This window comes from Telopea speciosissima, chromosome 8, assembly GCF_018873765.1.
Source record: "Telopea speciosissima isolate NSW1024214 ecotype Mountain lineage chromosome 8, Tspe_v1, whole genome shotgun sequence".
Classification (NCBI taxonomy): Eukaryota; Viridiplantae; Streptophyta; class Magnoliopsida; order Proteales; family Proteaceae; genus Telopea; species Telopea speciosissima.
The window spans coordinates 8,306,401-8,331,627 of record NC_057923.1 but is presented as its reverse complement, the minus strand read 5'-3'; the positions used below and the strand labels follow the sequence as shown (position 1 = coordinate 8,331,627).

The window sequence follows — 25,227 nt, the reverse complement described above, 5'->3', positions numbered from 1 at the left end:
GTAGCTAAAAGAACCTTACCTGTTACAAATTGGTTGCCAGCAGAGTAAGCTTGCTAGGTTATAGCAAATGGTGGTTTGCATCGGTTTGTGGATTGGATCAAATGGCTAGTGCTGATTTTCCAGCTCGAAATCCATCTATTGAGGTCGTAAGATGTCAATCCGAATCTGGAACAAGAGGTTTGGTAATGAATGGATTGGTTAGGTTTGTTTTTGTTTTTGCTGATGTTATGTAGCAGGATAGAAATGAATAACTCTGCCAGTGAACCCATTTAGCATCAACAATGACAGTATGAGACTGAAAAGCAAATCACTCACTAGATGAGCATAAGTTCTTCGATTTTTTTGTTTCTTTGATGAAGATATACATTAGATTAAAAGGAACAAAAAACATCCATAATGTTTTCAGTTATCTTCATCCTCACCTTTTCTACTCTAGCTTTCCTAGATAAATGATGAGCTAAACTTGCAACAATGTTCTTTGGATCCTTTGGAGAAATTCTTTGCTTCTGCTTCATCTACAGTTCCGGTTACATTATAATCCATATCAACAAAAAGGGTGTACCCAATGCACGAGGCTCCTGCCATTGTAGGGTCTGAGAAGGATTATAATATACACAATTTTATCCCGGCTTTGCAGAGAAGTTTCCTAACTTGAACCCATGACCATTAGGTCCCAATGGAGCAATCTTACCTTGTCAACAAGCATAAATTGATTTTGGAAGATTACAACAGAAGCCCATCTTATTTCCTTATAGATTTTGGTCGAAATTTCCATCCAGGCAAATCAGTGTAATCTGAAAGGGTAAAAGAATCACGAGCCAAGGGAGAGAGGGAAAGGGATGAGGATGGGTAAAACTATCACTTGGTTTCTATGAATCCAAATAAGCTTTTGGAATTGTTACCAAGCACCAAATTGTACTTGGGCGTTCTAAGAGATGAATAATCAATAAAATTCCGCTCCTATGAGAAGGAATCATCATTGGTCATTCAATCGTATGGCACATGTAAATAGATACCCTACAATTTGATTCACAACTCCTCGCACCTTTCCACTCTCAGAATCAGAGATGTAAACGGTTCGAATACGCATCGGATAAAAATCGTAGGTGATTGGATTCGGATATTTCATAACCGAATATGGATATCCCTAAACGGATACGGATGCGAACCAAATTTAGATTTTCGACTATCCGTTTACATTCCTGACTTGTGTAACCCAGTTCTTCCTCCCCTGAAAAATATAATTCACTCTCAATCCATGTCTCTTAGTTGTCATAGTCTCATGATTCTCATTTCCTCAATCCTTGGAACTTGTTGAATCTTCAAAAACCCTCAAGATTATTAGTTATTTAATTTTTTTCATATTAGTTGGATAGCTATTCGGATTGGATAAATATTTTTCCAGATTATTCAAGTTTTTTTCGGATATCTCAAAATGGATACAGATGCCCCTAAACGAATACGAATGTGAACCGAATTCGGATTTACAAATATCCGTTTACAACCCTATTTAGAATAGAACATGACCCTCACACAAGATTTCAAGAATCGAATTGACAGAGCACAATCCCTATTCCCATCGATCTGGAGTGACTGATCCATGCTGGGTTTCTAGGGTTCAGGTTTCTTTCGATAATCATAATCGCCTAGACCCCATATATATATATACACACGCACTCACTTTTTCTCAAAGGGAGCGAAATATATTATGCCCTTGAGGGGGAAAACTAATGTACAATAATAACTAACAACTCCCGACTCCTTAGGAAACGAGCAGTGCCAAAGACGTTGATAAGGGTAACCAAGTATCCACTCAGATAAAGAATGGGGCAAACATTCTCAGCTCTTGGAATATGGAGGAAACAACAATAATCATGAAAGTAAATATCGACGGCTACTGTCTACCACCGTCCATCACCGTCCAAGACCACCAAAGAACGGCCACTGTCCAAGACTTTTCCCCTAACCATGGCAAGATTGTCAAGATTGTCTTGACTCCTTCGTGAAAAAATGAAGATAAAAATTTCTATAAAAGGGAACAAATCTTTCTGTATTTTGCATCCCAGTTGTAATAGTTATATAGCTATAAAGAGTTTGTATTGTACCTGTTTCCTTTTTCAATAAAGATTCTTGAAGTTTCTCTTCTTAACTCTACAAATCTGGTATCACAGCTTGGCCTCCTCCTCTTCCACCATCTCTCCAACTTTGCATCTCTCTGAGTTGATAAGCTTCAAGTTAGAAGCTTCTATGTAAGTGAGCTGTAGTAATGCCATCTTGAGTCCTTAGTTCTTCAAGTTCTTCTGTTTTTTTATTTGGTCTTTGCACACCCAGTTCCATCGTTATTTCTACTTCTGAAATGGAAGTTGGAGTAGGGGGACTAGAATAGAAGGGATAATACAAGGAGTTAGTTGACTTGAGTTAGTTGAGTAGGTGACTGATAAGAGAGGGTGACGATTGACTGGGATTGAGTGTTGTATTGCCTCAAGTTTGCATTTGAGTCTTTTTGTTTTTTTTTTTAAAATGGGTTTGCATTTAAAGAGGTGAGAGACTTTGTCTTCTTCTTACTATTTCATCAAAAGGGTTTGCATTTAAAATGGTGAAAGTGACTTGTGAGAGACTTTCCCTTTGTCTGACCTTTTACATCAAAAGGGTGAAGGTGTGTGACACGTGTGCACTATTTCTTTGTAAGTTTTTTTTTTTGTTTTACAAAAAACAAAAAGAGAAATTGGGGAGAGAAAAGAGAAAATGAGGAGAAATTGAGAAGAGAGGAAAAATTAAAAAAAAGAGAAGAGAAATTGGGGAGAAGTATTTGAACCATTCACTTTTTTGGTTCAACTAGTTTCACTTTAAGCGAATCAATTTTGTAGCCAAATGGTCAGGGATCGTTATTCTATTCATGCACGGTCTGGGATTGTGAAGCTGATTGGTCGGGGACCAAGCTTGCTTAGTAGTGGAAATCAGCTTACCATACTAAGTCACAAAAGGTAGATTTGGCAAATGCAGCTAGGATCGAAAAGCTCAACAACAACAATTACGACTATTGGAGGTCCTGTCTTGAGTCATATCTGCATGGACATGATCTATGGGAAGTCATTGATGGCAGTGAGACTGCACCTCCAGAAAATGATGCACCTATAAAGAAATGGCGTGTAAAGGCTGGAAAAGCCATGTACGTGTTGAAGACGACCGTTCAGAAGGAGCTATTGGAGCATATTAGATAAGCCAAGTCACCTAAAGAGGCTTGGGATTCATTTGCTGCATTGTTTTCACGAACAAACGATGCACGTCTTCAACTTCTGGAGAATGAGCTAGGGTTCGTTGTTCAAAGTACGATGACAGTATGCCAATATTTCATGAAAGTGAAATCTCTATGTCATGAGATTTCACAGTTGGATCCTGACTCCAAGATTAGTGAGCCAAGGGTAAGACGTATTATAGTTCGGGGGCTCAAACCAGAATATAGTGGTTTCATGACAGCAGTCTGTGGTTGGCCGACTCAACCATCTCTCTTGGAGTTAGAGAGTTTGTTATCAAACCAAGAAACTCTAGCCAGACAAATGGCAGGAGTTTTAACAAAAGATCAAGAGGAAGCACTCTTTAGCAATCAGTGGAGAGGTAAGCCAAAGAGAGAAGCCACTTCATCAAACAGACAAAAGGAGAGAAGTTATCAACAAGGGGGAGCTCGTTACAGTCGATATGGATCCAATCGGCAACCTAGAAATTCACCGTGCATAAACATTGTAGACGCTGATTTTTTGTCACCCCTTAATTGGCAATGATGACAACAGGACATGGACGATGGACGATGCACTCTCCCTCTTTTCAGACCCAAAGATACCTGACCCATAAGACCAAGAACCATGCTGAGCACAAAATGACCCATTTGAGGCCAAAAAACAAGAAAAAATGGCACTGCGCTCCCACGGCGCCGTGGACGCCTTCCCACGGCACCGTGGGCACCTTCCCACGACACCGTGGGGATGTGTACCGGATTTCCACGGCACCATGAGGGGGTCACCCACGACGTCATGGAAAAGTCCCCCACGGCACCGTGGACATCTCCACGGCGCAGTGGAGGACTTATCTGGCCAGGAGAGAGAAAGGGTCCCTCCCTATAAATAGGAGGGTCCCCTCCCACATTTCTCAAGGAATTTTGGGTAGAGAGACCCTCCCCAAGTGATTCCTAGCCTCTTTTCCTCCCTTTTCACCCTCATTTCTCCTCCTTCTCTCATGAGTGTGTGAGTGCTTGAAGTTTTCTTGTGGCGGACAGATCCTTCGATTGTCCCTCTGAGTATACAGCACTTTGGCTCCTGGGCGTTGGTATCCCATCTGTGCACGGATAACCATCAAAATTCCTTTGTTACAGACGTTATTCTATTTGTTTACTCCTTTTCAAATCACTTGAAAGAGCCGTTACTCTGCCGAGAAAGAAGCAGCGTCGGTCCATTCGTCTATCTCCCCTGAGCCAGGTGAATACAACCATACAGGTATAATTATTGTATTTTTGTTGATCCAATGTAGTCCTTTCATATTTTACCGTTTTAGTCTGCATTTTTCATATATATAATATAGTTTATTATGCTTTAGTTCAATTCATAGCATCTGAATGTAGTTCATAGTATTCCCCATCCCCGTAATAAGAGAGAGAACATTCGTCCTTATGTAGCATCTAAAACAGAGAGACCGGCTTCGGTCGGGCGAGGTGGGTGCCTAACACCTTCCCGCACTTGTAACCTGACACCTTACCCGAACCTTTGGTCGGACCATATGGAGTCACGTAGCCCGATTCGGCTCACCATAGGTAGGGCTACACTTAATGGGTCCTAGGCCCTAACCCTAGGTGGCGACTTCTCATAATATTAGCATATTTTAATGCATAATCCCAATCCCCTATTTATCGATATTATACATTGATAATGTTATCCACATCCATACACACACACATGTATCTCCCAAAACCCTATGTCGCCATATACCACAAAGGGCTGAGGAAACCTTCGTCCCGAAGGACCGCGGTACTTATAAACGTTGAATGCTATAACTGTGGTAAGAAAGGCCACTATGCTCGAGATTGCAGCTCCAAGACGAAGTCGGTGGAAAGCAATTCTGCAACATCAACCACTTGCCAGGTTGATAGGAGTGAAGATGAGTGGCATTGTATTGTACCATCGAACCTGTCACCCAAACCTTCTCCGAAGAAGAGGTAGCTCTTATGGCAAGTGCTGGAGGAATCGACTACAGTCAGGATTGGATTGTAGATTCCGGATGTTCAAACCACATGACAGGAGATAAGGAAAAGTTCTTCTCCATGTCATAGTACAAAGGCAATCGAGTCGTCGTGACTGCTAACAATGTGAAGTTGCCAATCACCCATATTGGCAAGGCCACTTGCATTCCTCGTTTCAGCCCTGATGAAGCTCAACTACAGAATGTCTATCATGTGCCAGGTATGAAGAAAAATCTATTATCTGTGTCACAATTAACAACTTCTGGCAACTATGTTGTATTTGGACCAAAAGATGTGAAAGTCTTCCGGAACATTGAGACATCTGAAGCACCAATCATGCAAGGGCGGCGATTAGAATCTATCTACGTGATGTCAGCAGAATTAGCATATGTAGAGAAGACCAGATGCAGTGAGACTGCAGATTTGTGGCATGCGTGATTAGGACACGTTCACTACCACAAACTCAAAGTGATGATGGCCAAGTCTATGGTGAAAGGTCTTCCAGAACTAGAAGTCCGAACTGATACAATCTGTGCTGGATGTCAATTTGGCATAGCACATCAATTACCATACTCTGAGTCAAAGTACAGAGCCAAGAATCCCTTAGAGCTTGTTCACTCTGACGTGCTTGGTCGAGTGAAGCAATCTTTGATCAGCGGGATGCATTACATGCTGACTTTCATAGATGACTTCTCAAGGTATGTGTGGGTATTTTTCTTAAAAGAAAAATCAGAAGTATTTTCAAAATTTGTAGAATTTCAAGAAAATATGGAAAAAGAAATTGGACAGAAGATTCAGAGCTTACGCACCGATAATGGTGGAGAGTACACGTCTGAGGAATTCATTGTTTATCTGAAAAGGCATGGAATTCGACGACAGTTGACCTGTCCGAATACACCACAACAGAATGGAGTAGCGGAAAGAAAGAACCGGCATCTTGGCGAGATATGTCGAAGCATGATGCATTCCAAAAATGTACCTAGTCATTTTTGGGCCTAATGCATGAAGACGGCGGCACATGTGATCAATCGGTTGCCGCAACCTAAGCTGGGGTTTGTATCACCATTTGAAAAATTGTGGAAATACAAACCCAATGTAAGTCACTTTCGTGTATTTGGTTGTGTGTGCTATGTATTTGTACCTAACCATCTACGCAGCAAGTTTGACAAGAAAGCGCTTCGGTATATATTTGTTGGATATGACACTGAACGAAAAGGGTGGAGGTGTTGTGACCCTATCACAAACAAATGTCGTACAACTCAAAATATTGTGTTTGACGAAGCATCATCCTGGTGGTCACCGCAAGCAGTCGTACTACCAGATTCAAAGGACTTGGAGACCAATCTCCAAGAAATGCTAAAGCAGGATGCTCAAGTGGATGAGCATCAGACTCATCAAGAAGTTGTTGAAAATTCACCAAAAGCAAATGATCATGGATCTCAATCCATCTCATTAAGAGCACAAGAGAGATCACCAAACTCATGGCGAACCGGTGTCCATCAGCTGAGAACACCAGAAGAACTTCGGCCAAGTTAGTCTAAAGAAGAAGTTAGCCAAGAACTTCGATGGTCTGCTAGACCGAGAAAGCCAAACCCAAAGTATGTTGATGCTGCTTTTGCTGAAGAAGTCTACATACAGAAACCAACTACATATGAGGAAGCATGCCAAAGCAGGGAGTGGCAAAAGGCAATGGAAGAAGAGATTCTGGCACTAAAGCAGAATCAAACTTGGGACTTGGTTCTAAAGCCCAAGGAAGTCAAACCCATCTCATGTCGTTGGGTTTACAAAGTGAAGACACGAGTTGATGGATCGGTAGAAAGGTACAAAGCTCGATTGGTTGCTCGAGGTTTCTCACAACAGTACAGGCTGGATTATGATGAGACATTCAGTCCGGTTGCCAAAATTACAACTGTACGAGTGTTATTGGCACTTGCAGCAAGTAAGTCATGGACACTATGGCAGATGGATGTAAAGAATGCCTTTGTTCATGGGGAGATTGACCGTGAAATTTACATGGAGCAGCCTCAAGGGTTCGAATGTCAAGACCGACAAAGCTACGTGTGCAAATTACGAAAGGCTTTGTATGGATTGAAGCAGGCACCTCGTGCATGGTACAGAAAGATAGCTGAATTCTTAGTTCAAAGTGGATATTCAGTTACACTTGCAGATTCAAGCTTGTTCGTAAAAGCTCAAAATGGTAAGATATCAATCGTACTTGTTTATGTAGATGACCTGATCATCACAGGAGATGATGAAAATGAAAACCGTCAGATTAGGGAGAATCAATCTGTACGATTTCAGATGAAGGAGCTCGAGGAGCTCAGGCATTTTCTTGGACTTGAGATTGATCAAGTCAAAGAAGGGTTGTTCTTGTGTCAACAAAAATACACAAGAAATCTCTTATAAAAGTATGGTATGGATAGTTGCAAGCCCATCTCTACAACAGTAGAAGCCAACACAAAACTAAGCGTTGAAGGGGAAGATGATTTGGAAGACTCGACCATGTACAGGAAACTAGTAGGTAGTCTGATTTACCTAACAATGACTCAACCTGATATCAGTTATGCAGTTGGCTTGGTAAGTCGTTTCATGCAGAAGCCCAAGAAGCCTCATTTGGAAGCAGCTCACCGTATTTTACGATATGTGAAGGGAACTACTGATTTTGGTCTCCTATATAGAAAAGGAGAAGCGTGTGAGCTATTTGGTTATTGTAATGCTAATTATGCAGGTGATTCAAGCACGAGAAGGTCAACGACTGGATATACATTCAGTCTTGGATCAGGACCAGTCTCTTGGTGCAGCAAGCGACAACCAACAATATCTTTATCAACCACAGAGGCAGAGTATAGATCAGCAGCAATGGCGGCACAGGCAAGCACATGGTTGATGCAATTAATGAATGATCTACAACAACCAATGAATTATTCGGTATCATTATTTTGTGATAACTTATCTGCCATACGAATGGCAGAAAACCATATTTTTTATGCAAGGGCCAAACATGTGGAAGTGCACCTTCACTTCATTCGAGAAAAAGTCCTGCAAGGAGAAATTATACTTCAGCCAGTCAAAGCATATGAACAAGTTGCTGACATGTTCACAAAAGGACTTAGTTTTACCAAGCTTGTCAAGTACAGAGAAGAACTAGGCATGACAAGCAGGCTTGGAACGAGAGTCGATGTTGAGGGGGAGAATTGAAAGTAAACATCAACGGCTACCGTCCACCACCGTCCATCACCGTCCAAGACCACCAAAGAACGACCTGTTGGATATGTGTGTCCATCAAACCCGGTACGGTTCGGTTCAACCCGGTTTACCTTTGTATTGAACTTTTATACATTTTAGTTTAATATTATCACATGCGATATAAACTTTTTGAGCATTATGTGTCCGTAAGTTATACCTAAAATGGTAGTCACGACTAGGGTTTTGGCTGAGCACCCTTATCATATGGTCGTCACATTGGGTATGCCTAGACATGTGATGTCAGGGTACGAAGGCGAGTACTCACATGTTGATGTGTATTGGCGAAGAATCTACTTTGTCGATTCCCTCATGTATTACTGCCAGATGTAGGAAGGGATAGACATGTGTCACCGACACCCTTTTGCCTGAGGGAACCCTGTCACTGCATTCTTTGATTCATCTATGACTGAGACTCAAGCGAGTCAAAGTCGGTGTTCTGGGAATGCGTGAACGCTTTGTGAGTAAAGGAGTTACTCAACATGGTTACCACTGCTCGATTAGGGAACACCAAGATAGAGATTGTCTGTGTATGGTCGGATCGAAATCTGGATCCAGTGCCATTTTGGAAATGGTTTTGCAAAATTTATTTTTCATAAAATGATACATTATTTATAGTTATTTTAAATAAAGTGTTTAATCGAGTTTTGCGGGACCCGATCAGATGCACAGACGCTCGTATATGGACATGTACTATGAATTGGGGTTTGGCAGTACATGTGTACATGCCCTAGATTCCATAATGATGGTGTTGATTAGTGGGGGGTTGTATATGATAAATTGTTATCATATAGGGAGTTATTTAGAATTTGCTAATTTAATTGGCTCTTTATTTAATTAATGAATTTGATGCTAATTGTAATTATCCATTAATAATTAAATAAAGAATCTAATTAATACTTTCCCTATTAGATTCTGCTTCTTCACCTGTGTAGCACTTTGAGTTTAAACAGAACTACCAAACAAAGAGAGAGAGAATCAGACTCTCACAGAGGTTCTATTAAATCCTACTAGGATTTAATTAAATTTAAATAATATATATAGGGGACCAAAACGCAGAAGGGAGGAAAGCTCTCCACGTTTTTGAGCAGACACTCTCTCTCCTATGTTTTTGGTTTTTCTCTCTCCCTCTTGTGATCTCTCTTCTTCTTCTTGCTTCTCTCATCTGTATTTGAGAGTTAGGGTTTGAAAAACCCTAGATCTGTGCTGAAGAGTTCGAGAGCATCTGGGATTGGCTTGAAGAACCTTGGTAGCACCAGTGGAGGTTCAGATCTGTTTGCTTAGAGCGCTCATTGGAGGAAGAACCACTGTTTATTGGAGGATCAACACTTGAGGCTCACCAGGTTAGCAGTTCTTTATTAATTCCTTCAGTTTATTGATTATTAATATTTATGAGATACGAAAGAAACTCGAATCGATTAATTTTCGCTGCGCATTCGAGTATGGGATGGATCCCTCTTGCCATGTGATGGACTAGAGATGAATTTCTTCGTCCTTATTGTGATAATCAATTTTATGGGAAGCAATAGGGAAGGAGAAACCCTAATAGGGATGCACCAGGGTTCCTATGGAGGACCATGGGAAATCCTAAAATTTAATGGGGCATCCATGGGACACCATGGGATAACCCAGGGCGTGCAAAACCCTAATTTTTCTGTATATTAGTTTCCCTAGGAAACCATGGCTTGATCCCTGAACCGTAGTTTGGCCTACACGGCCACCGTCCAAGACTTTCCCCTAACCATGGCAAGATTGTCAAGATTTCCTTAACTCCTTCGTGGAAAAATGAAGATGAAAATTCCTATAAAAGGGAACCAATCTTTCTGTTTTTTGCATCCCAGTTGTAGTAGTTACATAGCTATAGAGAGTTTGTATTGTACCTGCTTCCTTTTTCAATAAAGATTCTTGAAGTTTCTCTTCCGTTAACTCTACAAATCAAACTAAACCTGGAGGATTTTTATATCTTCAACAATAATCTTGAAAAGAGGCTGGCAAGGCTCAGACAATAAACATAGAACCAAAGAAAGGCAATCAGCGTGGAAGATAACATGTCTGTAACCTACATGGAGAGCACACCTCATAGTGAGATAGAAAGCTAGCGCCTCACCCACCATACCAAAAGAGTGAGCCATGTGATCAGACGCAATCAAGCAGAGCTCCCACCTGGCATTCATAATAAAGTTTTTGGTCTAACCGACACAGAAACATTAGAGAAGACAAGGGTAGCCTCTAGGGGGTCTCTATGAGCAGGAGCAAATGGCCCAGCTGAGCCCTAGGTGGTAGAGGGCTGATTCATTGAAAGGACTTCCTCCACATTTCTATTGACAGACAAGATCCAGTCCTTGAAAGGAAGCAAAACAACATTAAATCATCTGGAGTTTCTCATCTTCCAAATTTCTCAATCTTGGTCAACCCTGGAATTTTTTTCCATTTATAATCCACTCATAAATAACCACGTATGGGTCAAATGAGGATCTCAAAGGCATAGAAGATACAAACCAGGCTCATTGAGCATGGGGGCAGTAAAAAAGAGCATGCTATGTTGTCTCCATCACTTGACCACATTGAAGGCAAATGGGGCAGAAGTAACTACATTAATCCTCTTAAGATTAGCCAAGACTCTTAAGACATGTCTTCTAAAGAAAAGATTGAACCTTAGGAGGAATTTTAGAACTCCAAACAATACTATAAACCACTTTTGGGATGCTAGAAATCCTGTTATTTGAGCTTGAGAGAAAGGGGGCAAAATCCCAACCTATAAGTAGATTTGACTAAGAAGCTGCCTTGGGTGAGGACCCAACAAATATGATCTTGCCTCCCGTCTAAGCTAAGTGGAATACTAAATATAACTTCAACCTCCGTATCTTATCTACTCTTCACTATTCCAAAGGAGAAATAAGATCAGCCACCCACCAATTTGTACAATCTAGAGGCTTTGGGGATTGAATCTTATATCCTTCTAGATGGAGAACCCAAGGATCACTCCAAATATGAACAAATCTATCAATCACCACCACCAAAAGGATCCCTTGTACGAACAAAGACCTGGCCTTGAACATACTTCTCCAAGCCCAAGAAGGCTTCCTTCCCTCTTGAGCAATAAAAAGTCTTCTTGGGGAAAAAAGGTACTTGAACCAATCCTATCCATTATAGATTTGGCTTATTAAAAATGATCCATCCCCACTTAGCCAATAAGGCTTCATTCTATACCTAGGCTATACAATCCAAGCCCTCCACCCAGCTTCAGCCTGCAGAGAATTTCCCATCTAACCTAGTGAATCTTCCTTTCATTATACTTTTGCCCCCCCCCCCCCCCCAAAAAAAAATTTATTGCAAGACTTTCTTAAGTATGCTCACAAGCCAGCAGGAAAGGAGAAATGAGCCATAAAATATGATGGAATTGTTGAAGCCACAGACTTAATGAGCACCTCTCTTCTTGCAGTGGAAAGCAACTTTTCCTTCCATCCCAACATCCTGTTACGAGTTCAATCTTTAATATCTTGAAACGCTTCCTTCTTATTTATCCTATCACTGATGGAAGGCCATGATATTTTCCAGGTTGGAAAATCCCACAAACCCCCCACTATTTTCACAAAAAATGCATCTTAGCCTAATAGGGGTATTCGGGTTAAAAGTGACATAAGACTTCAGACCATTCACAGTTTGACCTAATGTCCCATAATATAGAGCCAGGTAGTCTTTGAGACTCCTAATCGAACCAAGCTCAACGTTAAGGAAAATGAGACAATCATCTGCAAAGGAATGAGTAATCTAAAGGCTCTGCCACCTCACTTGAATTCCATGCAACCTTCCTAAGGAGACAACACCAGCAATGATGGAGGTGAGACATTATATACATAAAATAAATAGGCTAGGCGAGAGAGGGTCACCCTGGCGAAGACCTTTGGAAGGTTGAACTACTTCTTTCTGAACCTCATTTAGAAAGAAGGAATAAGAAACAATGCTGCTACACTGAGAAGTAATATGGACCCATTTGTCACAAAGCCTTAGTATGGTTAATTGCATTCAGAAGAGACCTCGACTTGAAAAAAATACTTCATGAAAAGACACACATAAGGCCCTACAGTGTTCCAATAAGTCCGGACAAAAAAAGGAGACAAACCATCCGACTCAGGGGATTTAAGGGGTTTCATATAAAAAAATGTTGCTCGAACGTCCTCACCAGAAATCAACAAACACAAGTCCTTGTTCATTTATTGTGTCAATTTTGGTGTGATAAACTGAGCTTGGTCAACATTTGCCACTCCCTCTGAGGTTTACAACCTTTGAAAGAAATTAAAGATCTCTGAGTCATTCTTCTCTTCCTTTTCTACCACCCTCCCCTCTAGAATTTTAATTTCAAAATTTTATTCCAACTCCTTCTTTGCAAAATAGTAGAGTGGAATAAGATTGTATTTCTATCACCACACATGAGCCACTGGATTCTAGATTTTTGCTTCCACTAATTCCTATAGAGCCAGGGAGTATTGAAGCTCCCTCTGAGCTCTATCCTCCATACTAGCCAAGTTTGGATGCCAATCCATATTCTGGATATGCTTCAGAGTATCCATCTTTTTGTCACATCATCATCCACATTTGAAACACACTCTTCCATGAGGCAAGACTAGATCTAGTGAAAGCAAGCTACTTATGGAGCAAGGGATGCACCCATTTTATCAAAATTGAGGTGTATCCTAATCAGTCTCTTATAACATGAAGCTTATGGATTGTCTTATCCCTTTATCCCCACCCTTAACCACAGAGGAGACCGGGGTTCATGGTAGGAATTTTCATAATTCCATGAGACAATTTCTTGTCTTCTTCAACCATAAGAATTTCATGTGGCTTGATTTGGTGGGTGGCTCATGTAGCCAAGCTTATATAGTCATATACATGGATTTATTACCCATTACACGAGATCTTAGTTGGCGTACTAATTCTATTGATGAGATATTTGATGATTTGATGATATTTTATACTGTAGAAATGATATTGAATCCTAAGAAGAAATTTACTTCTGTATTTAATCTTCAATTGCCTCTGTTAATCTACACCAACATGACAGGAGGATTTTTATACTTAATGTCGGGTGGATCCATGACAAAGGCTGTCTACTTATTGAGGAGGCTCATGGAACGATATAGAGATAGCATGAAGGATCTCCATATGTCATTTATCGACTTGGAAAAAGCCTATCTGAGTCCCTAGAGATTTTAATCTGACATGCTCTAGTGAAGAGAGGGGTGTCAAGTAAATATGTGGATGTAATTAAAGATATATATGAGCGCGTGGTCACTAGTGTGAAATTTGTGGGAGGACAGGGCAAGGAATTTTCAATTACAATTGGGTTACATCAGGGATCAGCTTTAAGCCCTTACCTTTTTGAGCTTATTATGGACGACCTAACCAAGAGCATTCAAGACGAGGTCCTGTGGTGTATGCTCTTCGCAGATGATATCGTTTTGATGGATGAGACAAAAGTAGGGATTAACGCTAAATTAGAGAAGATCAACCTTAGAATCAAGAGGCTTTAAGATTAGTAGAACGAAGACGGGGTAAATGATGTGTAATTTTAGTCACACTATGACAGATATTGATATGGTGCGCAAGAAAGAGAGATCTCGCAGTGTAACCATTTTAGATATCTGGGGTCAATCAAGTAAAGAATGTGACACATAGGATCATGTCTCACAGAGAATTAAAGTTGGATGGATGAAGTGGAGAGGTCCGTCCGGAGTGCTGTGTGACCGTCGTATTCTTTTAAAGCTTAAAGAAAAATCTATAGGGTCGTTGTACGACCGACTATGATGTATGGGGCAAAATGTTAGGTAGTTAAGAAGTGTCATTTTGATAAGCTATGTATAGCAGAGATGAGGATGTTAAGATGGATGTGTGGAAAAACAAGGAAGGATAAAGTACAGAATGAATGTATTAGAGCGGACTTGGGAGTCACCCCGATCAATGACAAGCTCTGAGAAAGTCGTTTAAGGTGGTATGGTCATATCCAACGGAGGCCTATTGACGTCCTAGTAAGGAGGAGTGATATGATTCCGATTGAAGCTAAAAGAGCTAGGGGTTGGCCTAAAATGACCATAGGAGAAGTGGTGAGGAAGGACATGCATAGTCTAGGTCTTGTTCCAAATATGACCTCAGATAGAGCCTATTGGAAGGCAAGGATCCATATAGCAGACCTCATCTAGCTGAGATTGTCTTGACTTGCTAGGTTGTGCCTCTTTCCTCTTACTCTCATCTTTCATCCTTCCTTTTTTCTTTCAATCTTTCATTTGTCATATTTTTCCAGTTCTAATCTCATGGCTCATCCTCCTTTTCCCATCTTTTCATTCCCTTGTTTTGTTTAGACCTCGGTTTACCAACTTTGTTTTGTTTGGATCCTTGTAGCCAACCCCATTAAGTTGGGATAAGACTGAGTTTGTTGTTTTTGTATGTTAGAAGAAACTACGTCACGGTACCTCATGTTTCATATTTCTAACTTTGTCCATACCACCACCTCTTCTGACATTGTGGATATGGTCTTTTGTCGTCACATCGAAGTAGCGGAGCACCACCGAGCCTTCCTGTTATCTCCCTTAATGGCGGGTTGTCGTTCTATGTTGGTGGATGATGTGGCACTTCAACTGGAGAAGGGGAAAAAACCAATCATAATATCTATGGGTAAAATTGAAAATATGAAAAAAAGTATCTCAAACGTAACATTAGTGAAACATGACGTACGTCAAATATAATATTTATAAAACATAAGGTATTACAAACATAATAAATCAAACATGAGGTATCTCAGATGTAGTTTCAATAAATGTTGGGTACGCAAATGTTCCTAGCCCCTTTTTTTTTGTGGGGGTGGTGGGGTTGGGTTCTACCAAGGTAATCTGAAAGCAAAATCATATAATACTAACTATCGATTTTTCCAGCGTAGAGGTGTGCATTTGGCTAGTGAATATTTTCACTTTTTAATATAGGGAAAAGGCTCTTTGAATGTAAGGCATACACTACTCCTCTTCTCATTCATTATTATATTGATTATCTTATGCAGAGAAACAATGATTTAAATATACAATGTGAGAGGGTGTTGTGTACCCTGCTTTCCCAAGAACACTCTCCCTTTAATACATATTATGTGTCTCTTGGTACTTAATTTTGGGGTATGACATTATATTGGGTCAGCCTAGTATTAGATAGGTTAAACGACTTGATTTGATTCATTCTATTAGCTATGGAGCTTTTGTTTCCCAATCAAATACTTAAAACTTGATATAAAAACCTACACATTGATAGCTTAATGCTCTGTTTCAAGGCTTTTTAATTAATTCTCTCTCTCCTCCCTGACCATTGTGGCCCCCTACGATACCGTCTTATGCACTGCCATTGGTGTGGTTGGGAGATTCCTCGTACACCAGCACCATGGGTAGCCATCCCCCATATTATATTTATTTAAAGAGAAAAAAATACCCACATTACCAACTGCCACGAAACTTTAGCAAAAACAAAAGCAAACCCATAAGCTTTAGCATTATAAACCAGTCTCCAAAGGTCAAAATAACTTCATCATTTGTTCATATGGGCCAATCCATGACACCCCCTTCTCTTTGTAATCCCAAAACCTTTAATGGGCTAAAAATGAGGGTGCATCGGACAGTGGTCACCGCACTTGAGAGTATAAAAATTCAATGCATTTTTAAGGTGCACCGTCGGATGCACTTTAAAGGTACACTAGGCAAGCAAAAAATTCCACAAATGGATGATTAATCTGATCTGAATACTAAACATTTCGAGATCTTCGAAAATATTCGAGGGTTCAATGTGACTATTGTCACTTCGGCCAACACACAAGATGAGACTTTACCATCATGGAGCACAACTTTTTTGCAAAAAGATGAGGGAAAAACTTAGTAAGATGTCGGAGAAGCGAAATATAAGAGATCACACAAACGTAGATTGCTCGCAGCTAAATATGAATTGAGACGAAAGCTTTATAAAGCCTTTTTTGTAAAGATCCTGATCTTCCTAGTGATATGCCGGATCAACATGATCATAAGTTGTCCAAGTTGCCAAGAAATAATTCCTTTGCCCTATATCAATTAGGGATGTAAACGGATCAGATTCGGTTCGGATAGTGCTATATCTGCATCCGCATCTGATTACCTTTCGGATGGATTTGATTAGTGCTAAACAGATTCGGACACGAATATAGATCGGATATTTTATCCATTTACATATAAATATTACTTTTCAGATAGCTATAACCTATCCGTCTTTGTATCCGTTTAGCTCTCGAACGAATTCGAATAATGCTAAACGGATATAGACATGGATACGAAACGGATTTCGGTTATTCATTTACATCCCTAATATCAATGCTAGTGCTATTCCAATGAAAAACTGGTTTAGTAGAAGTCCAAAGTACAGTAGATGACCAGACATAAAAGGAAAATGAAGATTGGACATAGAAGCTGTAATTTCTTTCCAAGAGACCTCCACATCCCTATTATGAACTTTAAATAAACTAAACCTTCAAGACTACTACCACCCCTAACAACCCATCATAGCTTTATTCTACGCTGATCAACATTTGAAGGGAAACCCAACTATGAGAATATGAGAAAAGATGATCAAATGGTGGAGGTGAGAGCAGAAGGGCGGTGCTTGATGATCTTCTTCTCGAGTTCATCCTTTTTGGCACCTACAACCTTGTCCACTTCTTTCCCTTCTTTAATCAGAATGAAGGTTGGCATCGCCTGCACTCCAAATTCCTGTGCCACATCCTGTTCGTAGAAACAAACCATAATAGAATAATTAGTTCTTTCAATTCAATCAATTACTTGTGAAATTGAATGGATTGGATTTGAATACGATACAATACCACTAATTCATCGACATCGATCTTGACGAACTCGACATCGGTGTATTTGTTAGCCATCTCAACGATCGCTGGTTCGATTAATTTGCAGGGGCCACACCATGTTGCCGAGAAATCAATCACCAGCTTCACCACCCAAAAAAAAAAAAATTTAATCTTGGTTCTTGAGAAGAGGAAAATCCGAACCCTAATCGAGAGAGAGAGAGAGAGAAGAAGAGAGAAACGGTAATGGTTGGTTAAAGGGGGTTTACCAGATTGGAGGAAGTATTGTAAGCATCAAAGTGAGCCTTCCATCGTGCCGTGGAATGGAATGAAATAATCCGAGACGGATGCGACGAGCCATCGGTGGAAGTGTTCTGCGCCATGGAAAAATTCGATCCCATCTCTCTTCGAATATCGATTTGCAGAAGAAGAAGAAGAAACTGAAAAAATCAAAATTACGATTGGATTGATGGGTAGTAGATTATCAGCTTAGCCCAGTTGCCCTTTCAAGATTTAGGAATTGATAGAGCGAGGAGGAGAAAGTGGAAACCTTTTCCCCCCTTCGTTCTTCTTGCCTTTGACGACGAATGGCGTGTTCCACTCCAACCCTTCACGAATCACGACTAACGACCCACCTAACAAAGTCAATTTTTTTTGATTTCTAACCCCTCTCTCTCTCTCACTCTCTCACAAATCTGAATAGTGAGAGAGAAAAGCTCAAATCTTTCGCAGGCCAACCCCTTCCAGCTTCTTCCCTTTTTATACTCGCCAATCTCAGATGCAGCGAGCATAAAAAAGAAAGATTTTGGGTAATCCATTAATCCTGAACTCCTAATATCGGATTCCTTCACGGGTTTTCACCTCATTAAATTAAGTTTGACAAAAAGAACTGAGGTGAAAGAAAGAAAAAGGAAACTAATTCTCTGTTTTTATTGGTAGAAATGTCAACCTCTGGACCTCTCTCTCCAATTTTCATCCACAGTGACATCTCCTATTCATTCACATGACCAATAGCATCAACCATTTCATTTTCAAGGGATTGATTCAAGAAAAAAAATTTATGTCCACATATACTCCTCGTAGAAGGATATTTTTATATGAGGCTAGCAAGGGTTGATACATATATGCACATGGTTTTAGGTATTGGTATTGTATCGTTCGATGATGCGATTGATAATGTAGGGTTTTGAAATTGATTGATATTGACATTTGACTGATATCATATTGTCGAAACGATATAGACAAAGGATAAAATAGTGAAAAAAAAATCTATTTTTTAAAATAAAAATTAGGGGTAAACTTGTTTGATATGGCCAATCTGTATTGATATCGTATCAATTCTGAAAATGACCGTTTGATAAAACCATATGTATGCATGAACCATGAGAAGAAGAAATGAGAGACCATATGACTATATCAAATCAATTATTTCGGATTAAATAATAAGACCTTCCAATGGTGTTTAAAGGGTATACCACAATAATAGTATGGAGAGAAAAAAGTACAGTGAATATAATATACATATTTTACTATGGGGAGAAAAAAGAGAAAAAAATATTACCAAAAAAGAAAAAGAAAAAGGAGAGAATATTGGGATTATGTCAATATCAAATTCAGATTTAAATAGTTTAAATAATAATTGATTTGCATGATATTAGTGAGTGGTTGTTGTTCTTTATGTGTAAATTGTTTCACAAATAGGGATAGAACTTTTTTTTATATTGTAAAATAGGGATAGAACTTGACATTATGCATATTTATATATGGTTGTCATATTGTGTCTTCTTGTGAATGGAGATTTATCTCAGACTAGATTGCTTGAGAACATTAAATAGAAAACTTTTAATTGTATTCCGAACTACATTTTCGGTCCTCAACATTACAATTGATTATTATGAGTTTTGATGTACTATCAGTTCATGCATTCCATGCTGTATATCAGTACATTGGATTCATGATGCTTACCTATGAAGGAAAGAAGCGCTCAAAGAATTCACTTTCTGTATTATAAGTTTATCAAGAAAAATAAATCTAATCAAGATTGGATAGAAAGTTCAAATTCGTAAGTAGTTTGCAAAATGATTTAATAATTACATTTTTTCAATATTTTAAATTATTTTATATCCAATCAATGCTTAAGATTCTCAATGTCTGTCATTTCGACGGACAAGGACTAGGGTGGTAACAATAATTAATTCTATGCTCATAGGTCTGTTATGCAATATTGTAAAGTAAATTGACTAAATCCGTAATGTTACTAATTCTTTTTTTCTTTTTTTGGTAGAAATCGTAATGTTACTATTAACTTTGGGGATTTATATTTTATATCCAAATTTAGGTATTTTTTTGAGTACATACATATATTTATGAAATAGAATTGAACTCACATAAGATAATCTTGGTAGTATCATCAAATTGGATTCCACCATTTGGTCACTTCCAATACAAGGATTCTAGAAATAGAATGCTATATAGTAGTTGCTAGGGAGGAGAGAGTACTACATATGAGTATCGGAAATTTATCCTCTTGCAGTACACCACACTTAAGAATCTAACTGTCCACCCAACACTTGAAAGGATAAAATACGTCACTACCCATGATTTTATGGTTAGATTCTTAAGTATGGTGCACCGACACTTGAGAGGATGAAACTCTCTCTCTCTCTCTCTCTCTCTCTCTGAGCTCCTAATCATGCAATCATTATTCATGGGTGTTGCTAATCTCCCTGTGAATGTTGGTGTATTTAGATGACTATAATGTATTGTGTTTGTGGTACAACAGGTAACCTTAGGCCTCTCTTGAAATTAGTTAGACTACCTAATACTCATGGTGAAATTATTATTATTATTATTATTATTTTGAAAAGTACAATATTAAGCTACATTTGAAACTGATGGACCACTCCATTTCTACGTGGAAAGGGGCATCATAAAGAATCAAAGAGGGTTAGGGTTGGGCTCTGAAGCATATGTTCCCCAATGAAACAAATCTCCATTTACCTAAATGGGTTCCCTTCTTCCTAAGCTTTTCTGACCTACTAAGTCTTTCCTTTCTTTAAATAACCTTTTTTCACATGCAAGAGACAGAAAATAGTTCTATTAGATTTAGCATATGTTCCCTATGAAGCTAAATCTCAAATCAGGTAAAATATATGGTTTCCTTTTGTCATATTTTCTAAGTTTTTCTCACCTATTAATATCTCTTCTCTTAGACGAGCAAAAGAGGGGAGTCTCACCTTAGGTGGAGAACTTACTAAGGCCATCTTTGGTATAGTTTTTATTTTTGATTTTTGATTTAAAAAACATTTTTGGTTGCGTTTGGGATCGTTTATGGAGCTTGTTTTTATTTTAAAAAGATTAAAAAAAAAACAAAAACCAAAAACAGGTGTAAAGCCATTTATGATTCAAGATTTTATATATATTTGATGTATGTAATATGTACATATCTTCTTCTTCTTATTTCTATTATTTATGTCATCTAATATGGTAATCCTAGGGTGTAATTATAGACCGAGATGGGCTAGGGTTTTTAAAACCCCAACTCAACCCTAGGTCCCCTTAACCCAGCCCCAACTTTGCCTAGTTTGAAGTGAAGCTGGGATATTGCAGCCCAAGCCCAGTGCTACCGGGCTCAACCCACCCAGTCTGGCCCTGATTGATCTTCCTTTGGGCAAGCTGGGCCGGGTTGGCCTTGATTGACCCTGGCAACCCCTATTTTTTTTTTCATTTCAAGACTAGGCAAGGCGTAGCTGGCCGTGGCTGCTCCTGTTTTTTTACTCTATACATGATTACTTATATATTTTATACATGAGTGCAATTTGTTGTCACCAAAGTGGTTACCACTTGTCTTATTCTCAAAAATTATTTAAAGCGAGGATAAAGAAGGGTTTTCAATACAAGTCGAAAGTGACTATGTGAAATGATAAGACATATCTTTAGTGGAAGATAAAAATTGTGTATTCCTAAAAAAGGGCAAATATAGTTATAATTTCTTTTTCATCAACTTTGGTTATAATAAGATTTTTCCTTTATATATTTATACATACATGGTTGGGCCAGACTTAAAACGAAGGCCTCAATCTAGGTCCAGCTTGGTCTGACCCAGACTTGAAAATCTCAACCCTAACCGAACCCAAGCCGGACAGCGCTGTCAGGCTTAGGGTAGGGTCGGGGTCATTGGACTAAAATTGTACCACTAGGTAGGCCTATACATATATCTTTATTAAAGTTGTTTGTTGTAAATAATATCTTCATTCTCATCTCACACATTCTAAGAGAAACCAAAAACTTAGAACTCCAACATGGCATATCTGCAACTTGCAAGTGGATTTTGTCTCTAGCATGGTTTGAGGCCTCATTATTGGATCGGACGTATCAAATGATTTGTATCGATATCAGTACAGATCAATCCCGATACGTATTAGTGAAATGGTACAGATTAGGGGTAAAAGTATCAAAAAAAAAAAACTGATTTTTTTTGGAAAACTAGGGGCAAAATTTTCAATACGGGTCATGGTTTGAGGTATCGGATTGGATTGGCCGATTTTGGCTGGATTGGATCAGTATGGGCTGAGACCAATCCCAATACCAATCTGATCCAATTGTACGGACAAGGGTAAAAATATAAAAAAAAAACTAGTTTTTTTTTTAAGAAAACAGGGACAAAAGTGTCATTTGCCCGAGTTTGGGCGATCCCGATCCAATCCTGCCGATACCAAGATCACGAACCATGATACGGGCTGATCTGTATCGGGTCCAGGATGGTTGATATCCAATCCAATATGGTTCATCTTGGCTCATTTTTTGTATTTCCTGGCCCATACCAAAGGTATGTATTCTACGAACCCGGTTTAAGAAAAACATCACGAGGGTAATATCCAAGTGTACAAGTAAAGCTTTCACTTTTCTCTTTTTTGTTTTTATTGGTAAAAATTTCACTTTTCACTTTTTTGTTTTTGTTGGTAAAAATTTCACTTTTCTCTTGGAATAATGGATAAATTAACTTTCTATATTCTGATTATGAGATCTAAAACGATGTGACCATCCATATTATTAAGTACATAAGAGAATTTTCGCCGTGCAACTACCAGAAAAATAAAAGGCATGCACTCCTTCTCATGATCGTTGTTGGAGTGAGTTAGAAACTCTCACCAATCTCCATCAAATTCGCTTTATTCTCTCTTTTTAATGTTTCAATTTCATGGGTCTCTCTCTCTCTCACTCACTCTTCCCTCTTTGATTCCTTTGGCAAGAACAACGTTCCAGACTCCACAGCCGGAATTTAAATACCTTGTGACCTTCCAATGTGCTTCGATTCTCTGAGCCAAAAAAAGGAAAAGCAGAAAGCAAAGGAGTGCAAAACAGCTAGAGATTCATTCTTTATAGACACCAAAACAAATTTTCTCTCTCTGATCTCATCTCAGTTGGCAAAGCGTTGTCATGTATTATTGTTGTTCATATTATCATCATTCATTCATCCATCCATCCATCTACTCTTAGAGACGAATTTCAACCCCAATTTGATTCAAAGATAACTGGAAAGGTGGCTAAGGATCAAAAGTTCAAAACAGTCCCCTTCGCCGTCACTAACTCACTATGCCTAGTGAAATATAATGCTTCACTATTTGCTACTTAACAATACATGGGTTAATCTATGTGAGAGAAGACCCAACATACATCTCAATGACCAAATTTTGGACTGAGTTTCCCTCCATCCACAGTGAATGGAATCTCATTCACCGTGGGGCAAGAGAGGGCAGGAAAAGGTATTGCAAGTGTATTTTGGAACATACTAAGACCATATTAGGGGTTTGTTAACCCTAAGATGGTAGGCGAACCGTCCTATATGGGTGGAGGGAAACTTAGTCCCCAACTGTTAGTCCACAATAAGCAAGGAAAGTTGCACAAACTCTATTCAGAATTTTAATAAAACTACCAAAATACCATCAAATGGAGATGGATATAAAAAACAAAATAATATATTTTTTAATAAATTTAGCTACTTCCTCCATTCATTTTAAATTGAAATTGTATCAATGAATTGCTCAGTTGCACAAACTCTATTCAGAATTTTAGTAAAACTACCAAAATACCATCAAATGGAGATGGATATAAAAAACAAAATAATATATTTTTTAATAATTTTAGCTACTTCCTCTATTCATTTTAAATTGAAATTGTATCAATGAATTGCTCATCTTAGCGACTAACCAACTGTATTGTCATATGGTAAATAGTGAAGCATATACTTTACTAGGCATAGTGACAGGAAAGAAACCCCTATAAAAATAATTATATTATAACCAACTAAAAACAAACAAATCTAACTCGCACACCAACATAACTAATCAAACAAGAAGTCCCGAGTCCCGACCTTTGTTGAGATTCTACATTGAAGAGGATCTCCCACCCTTTTTTTGCCTTAAATTCTGATAGAAGAGATTCATACGCTTGTTAAAAGTTCATTTAGACTTTAGAGGATTTTCCTTCCAATAGTTTTCATGCGTTTCAATAAATCAGACACGAGAAAAATAAAAAAAAAAAAAAAAAAAAAAAGTTGGCAATTGGAGCCAGGGGCAGACCTAATACTGATACAGATTTGAGTCACGGTTTTAAACTTGGTGTCGTATCGGTATCAGCCAGATCCAATACCGATAGAGATCAACCAATACAGCCAAAAAATGTTTTTTATTAAAAAAAATGGCAACAGTCAATCCATACCAGTATCGGCAGTGACGATACAGTAGTCGATACCATGATCAAATTCCCTGCATTGAATTACAATGTCCCAAATAAGTTGCAAATAAACGAAGTGAACAATAAGCTGGTGGACTCCATATGCCTGGCTACACCTTAATTGGGCTCCAAAGATGAGACATTAAGAGTCAACTTTCAAGTTGGAGATATTCAAAGAAAAAACTGACTAATTTCTCCCAATCCGCTGTATTTGCCTTATAATTACTCAAACCTCCTCTATCACAGAGAAAGAGGTGAAGCTTGCTTTTCTGGGGAATCAAAAAGGTTGTTCTGGGAGGAGAGGCCCGAGTAATTATAGGACAAGTATAGGGATGTTTAAGAGATTAGCAAAAAAAGAAAACACGCAGCAATATCTCGGCAATGCATCAAATTCCATGAATTTTCAACCCTGCTTCCAATCTTCTAATTAGTCACCTTGCAGACAACATCAAAATCATGAGAGATCTAAATTGTTAATTAGAAGGTCTTGCCAAGTTCTTTTCACATGAAACACCTCCCCCCCAACTTGACCTAACTACAAAATGCATCAGGGAGGGTACATTAATCCACAGCACCTTCTATATAATCCATTGTTTCTTTCAGATGCAATACGACCCCCACAAAACCAGAAAGCAGACACTAAATTATCTACTAGCTAGATCATGAACCCAAATCAACATCTGCCTGGTTGTGACTGGCATGAGTGGCTGATCCGTGATTGTTGTAAGTCTGCCCACCAGAACCCCTTGCCCCCCTTCCCCTGCTGTTGTTGTAATAGTTTCTAGAATAATAGTTGTTCCCGGGCTGCTGCTCATAGAATTGGTTCTGACCATTCGGGTACCCCACAGCACCCCTGCCACTTCGACCCCCACGGCCATTACCATAACCCCTGCGACCACCAACACCACCACGGTTGCCTCTCTGATTCTGATATGTCCTTCGAGGAATGTACTGTTGCTCCTTTAACTCCACCTCCCTCTGATTCTGATCATCCACATCTCCTTGTGCCTTTTGTTGCTGTGGATCTGATGTAACTTCTACAGTATTTGCCAACTCTGATTCATCCTATGAAATGAAAATTTTTCCAAATTTCCATCAGTATAAGGGAACCAAAAGTATTTAATACTGTATCCAGTTCTAGAAAGTGATGCAAACATCCTCTATT

The 25,227-nt window shown here is 39.0% G+C and overlaps 2 protein-coding genes across 3 annotated transcripts in view; both read right to left on the bottom strand.

The window, feature by feature from the left end:
• Window positions 1–17,015: 17,015 nt before the first annotated feature.
• LOC122670657 (thioredoxin H2-like) lies at window positions 17,016–17,759 on the bottom strand. Its single transcript, XM_043867614.1, has 3 exons — window positions 17,597–17,759; window positions 17,349–17,471; window positions 17,016–17,250 (listed from the first exon to the last, which is right to left on the bottom strand). The coding sequence occupies exons 1-3, from the start codon at window positions 17,726–17,728 to the stop codon at window positions 17,098–17,100; spliced, it is 408 nt and encodes a 135-aa protein (XP_043723549.1). The 5' UTR covers window positions 17,729–17,759; the 3' UTR covers window positions 17,016–17,097.
• Window positions 17,760–24,456: 6,697 nt separating this feature from the next.
• The window catches only part of LOC122671703, a 43,044-nt gene continuing 42,273 nt past the window's right edge, over window positions 24,457–25,227 (bottom strand). For both annotated transcript variants that reach the window (XM_043869081.1, XM_043869082.1), the window contains exon 4: window positions 24,457–25,127. In XM_043869081.1, coding sequence (XP_043725016.1) covers window positions 24,723–25,127 — 405 coding nt within the window. In that variant the 3' untranslated portion in view covers window positions 24,457–24,722. The remainder of the gene's footprint in view (window positions 25,128–25,227) is intronic.

Bases quoted from the DNA above. Each gene is read 5' to 3' on its own strand.
- LOC122670657 (XM_043867614.1), bottom strand. From the start codon at position 17,728: ATGGGATCGAATTTTTCCATGGCGCAGAACACTTCCACCGATGGCTCG. The intron at 17,472-17,596 runs GTAAACCCCCTT...TGGGTGGTGAAG, and splicing joins ACAATACTTCCTCCAATCTG to CTGGTGATTGATTTCTCGGC. The intron at 17,251-17,348 runs GTATTGTATCGT...TTCTACGAACAG, and splicing joins TCGATGTCGATGAATTAGTG to GATGTGGCACAGGAATTTGG.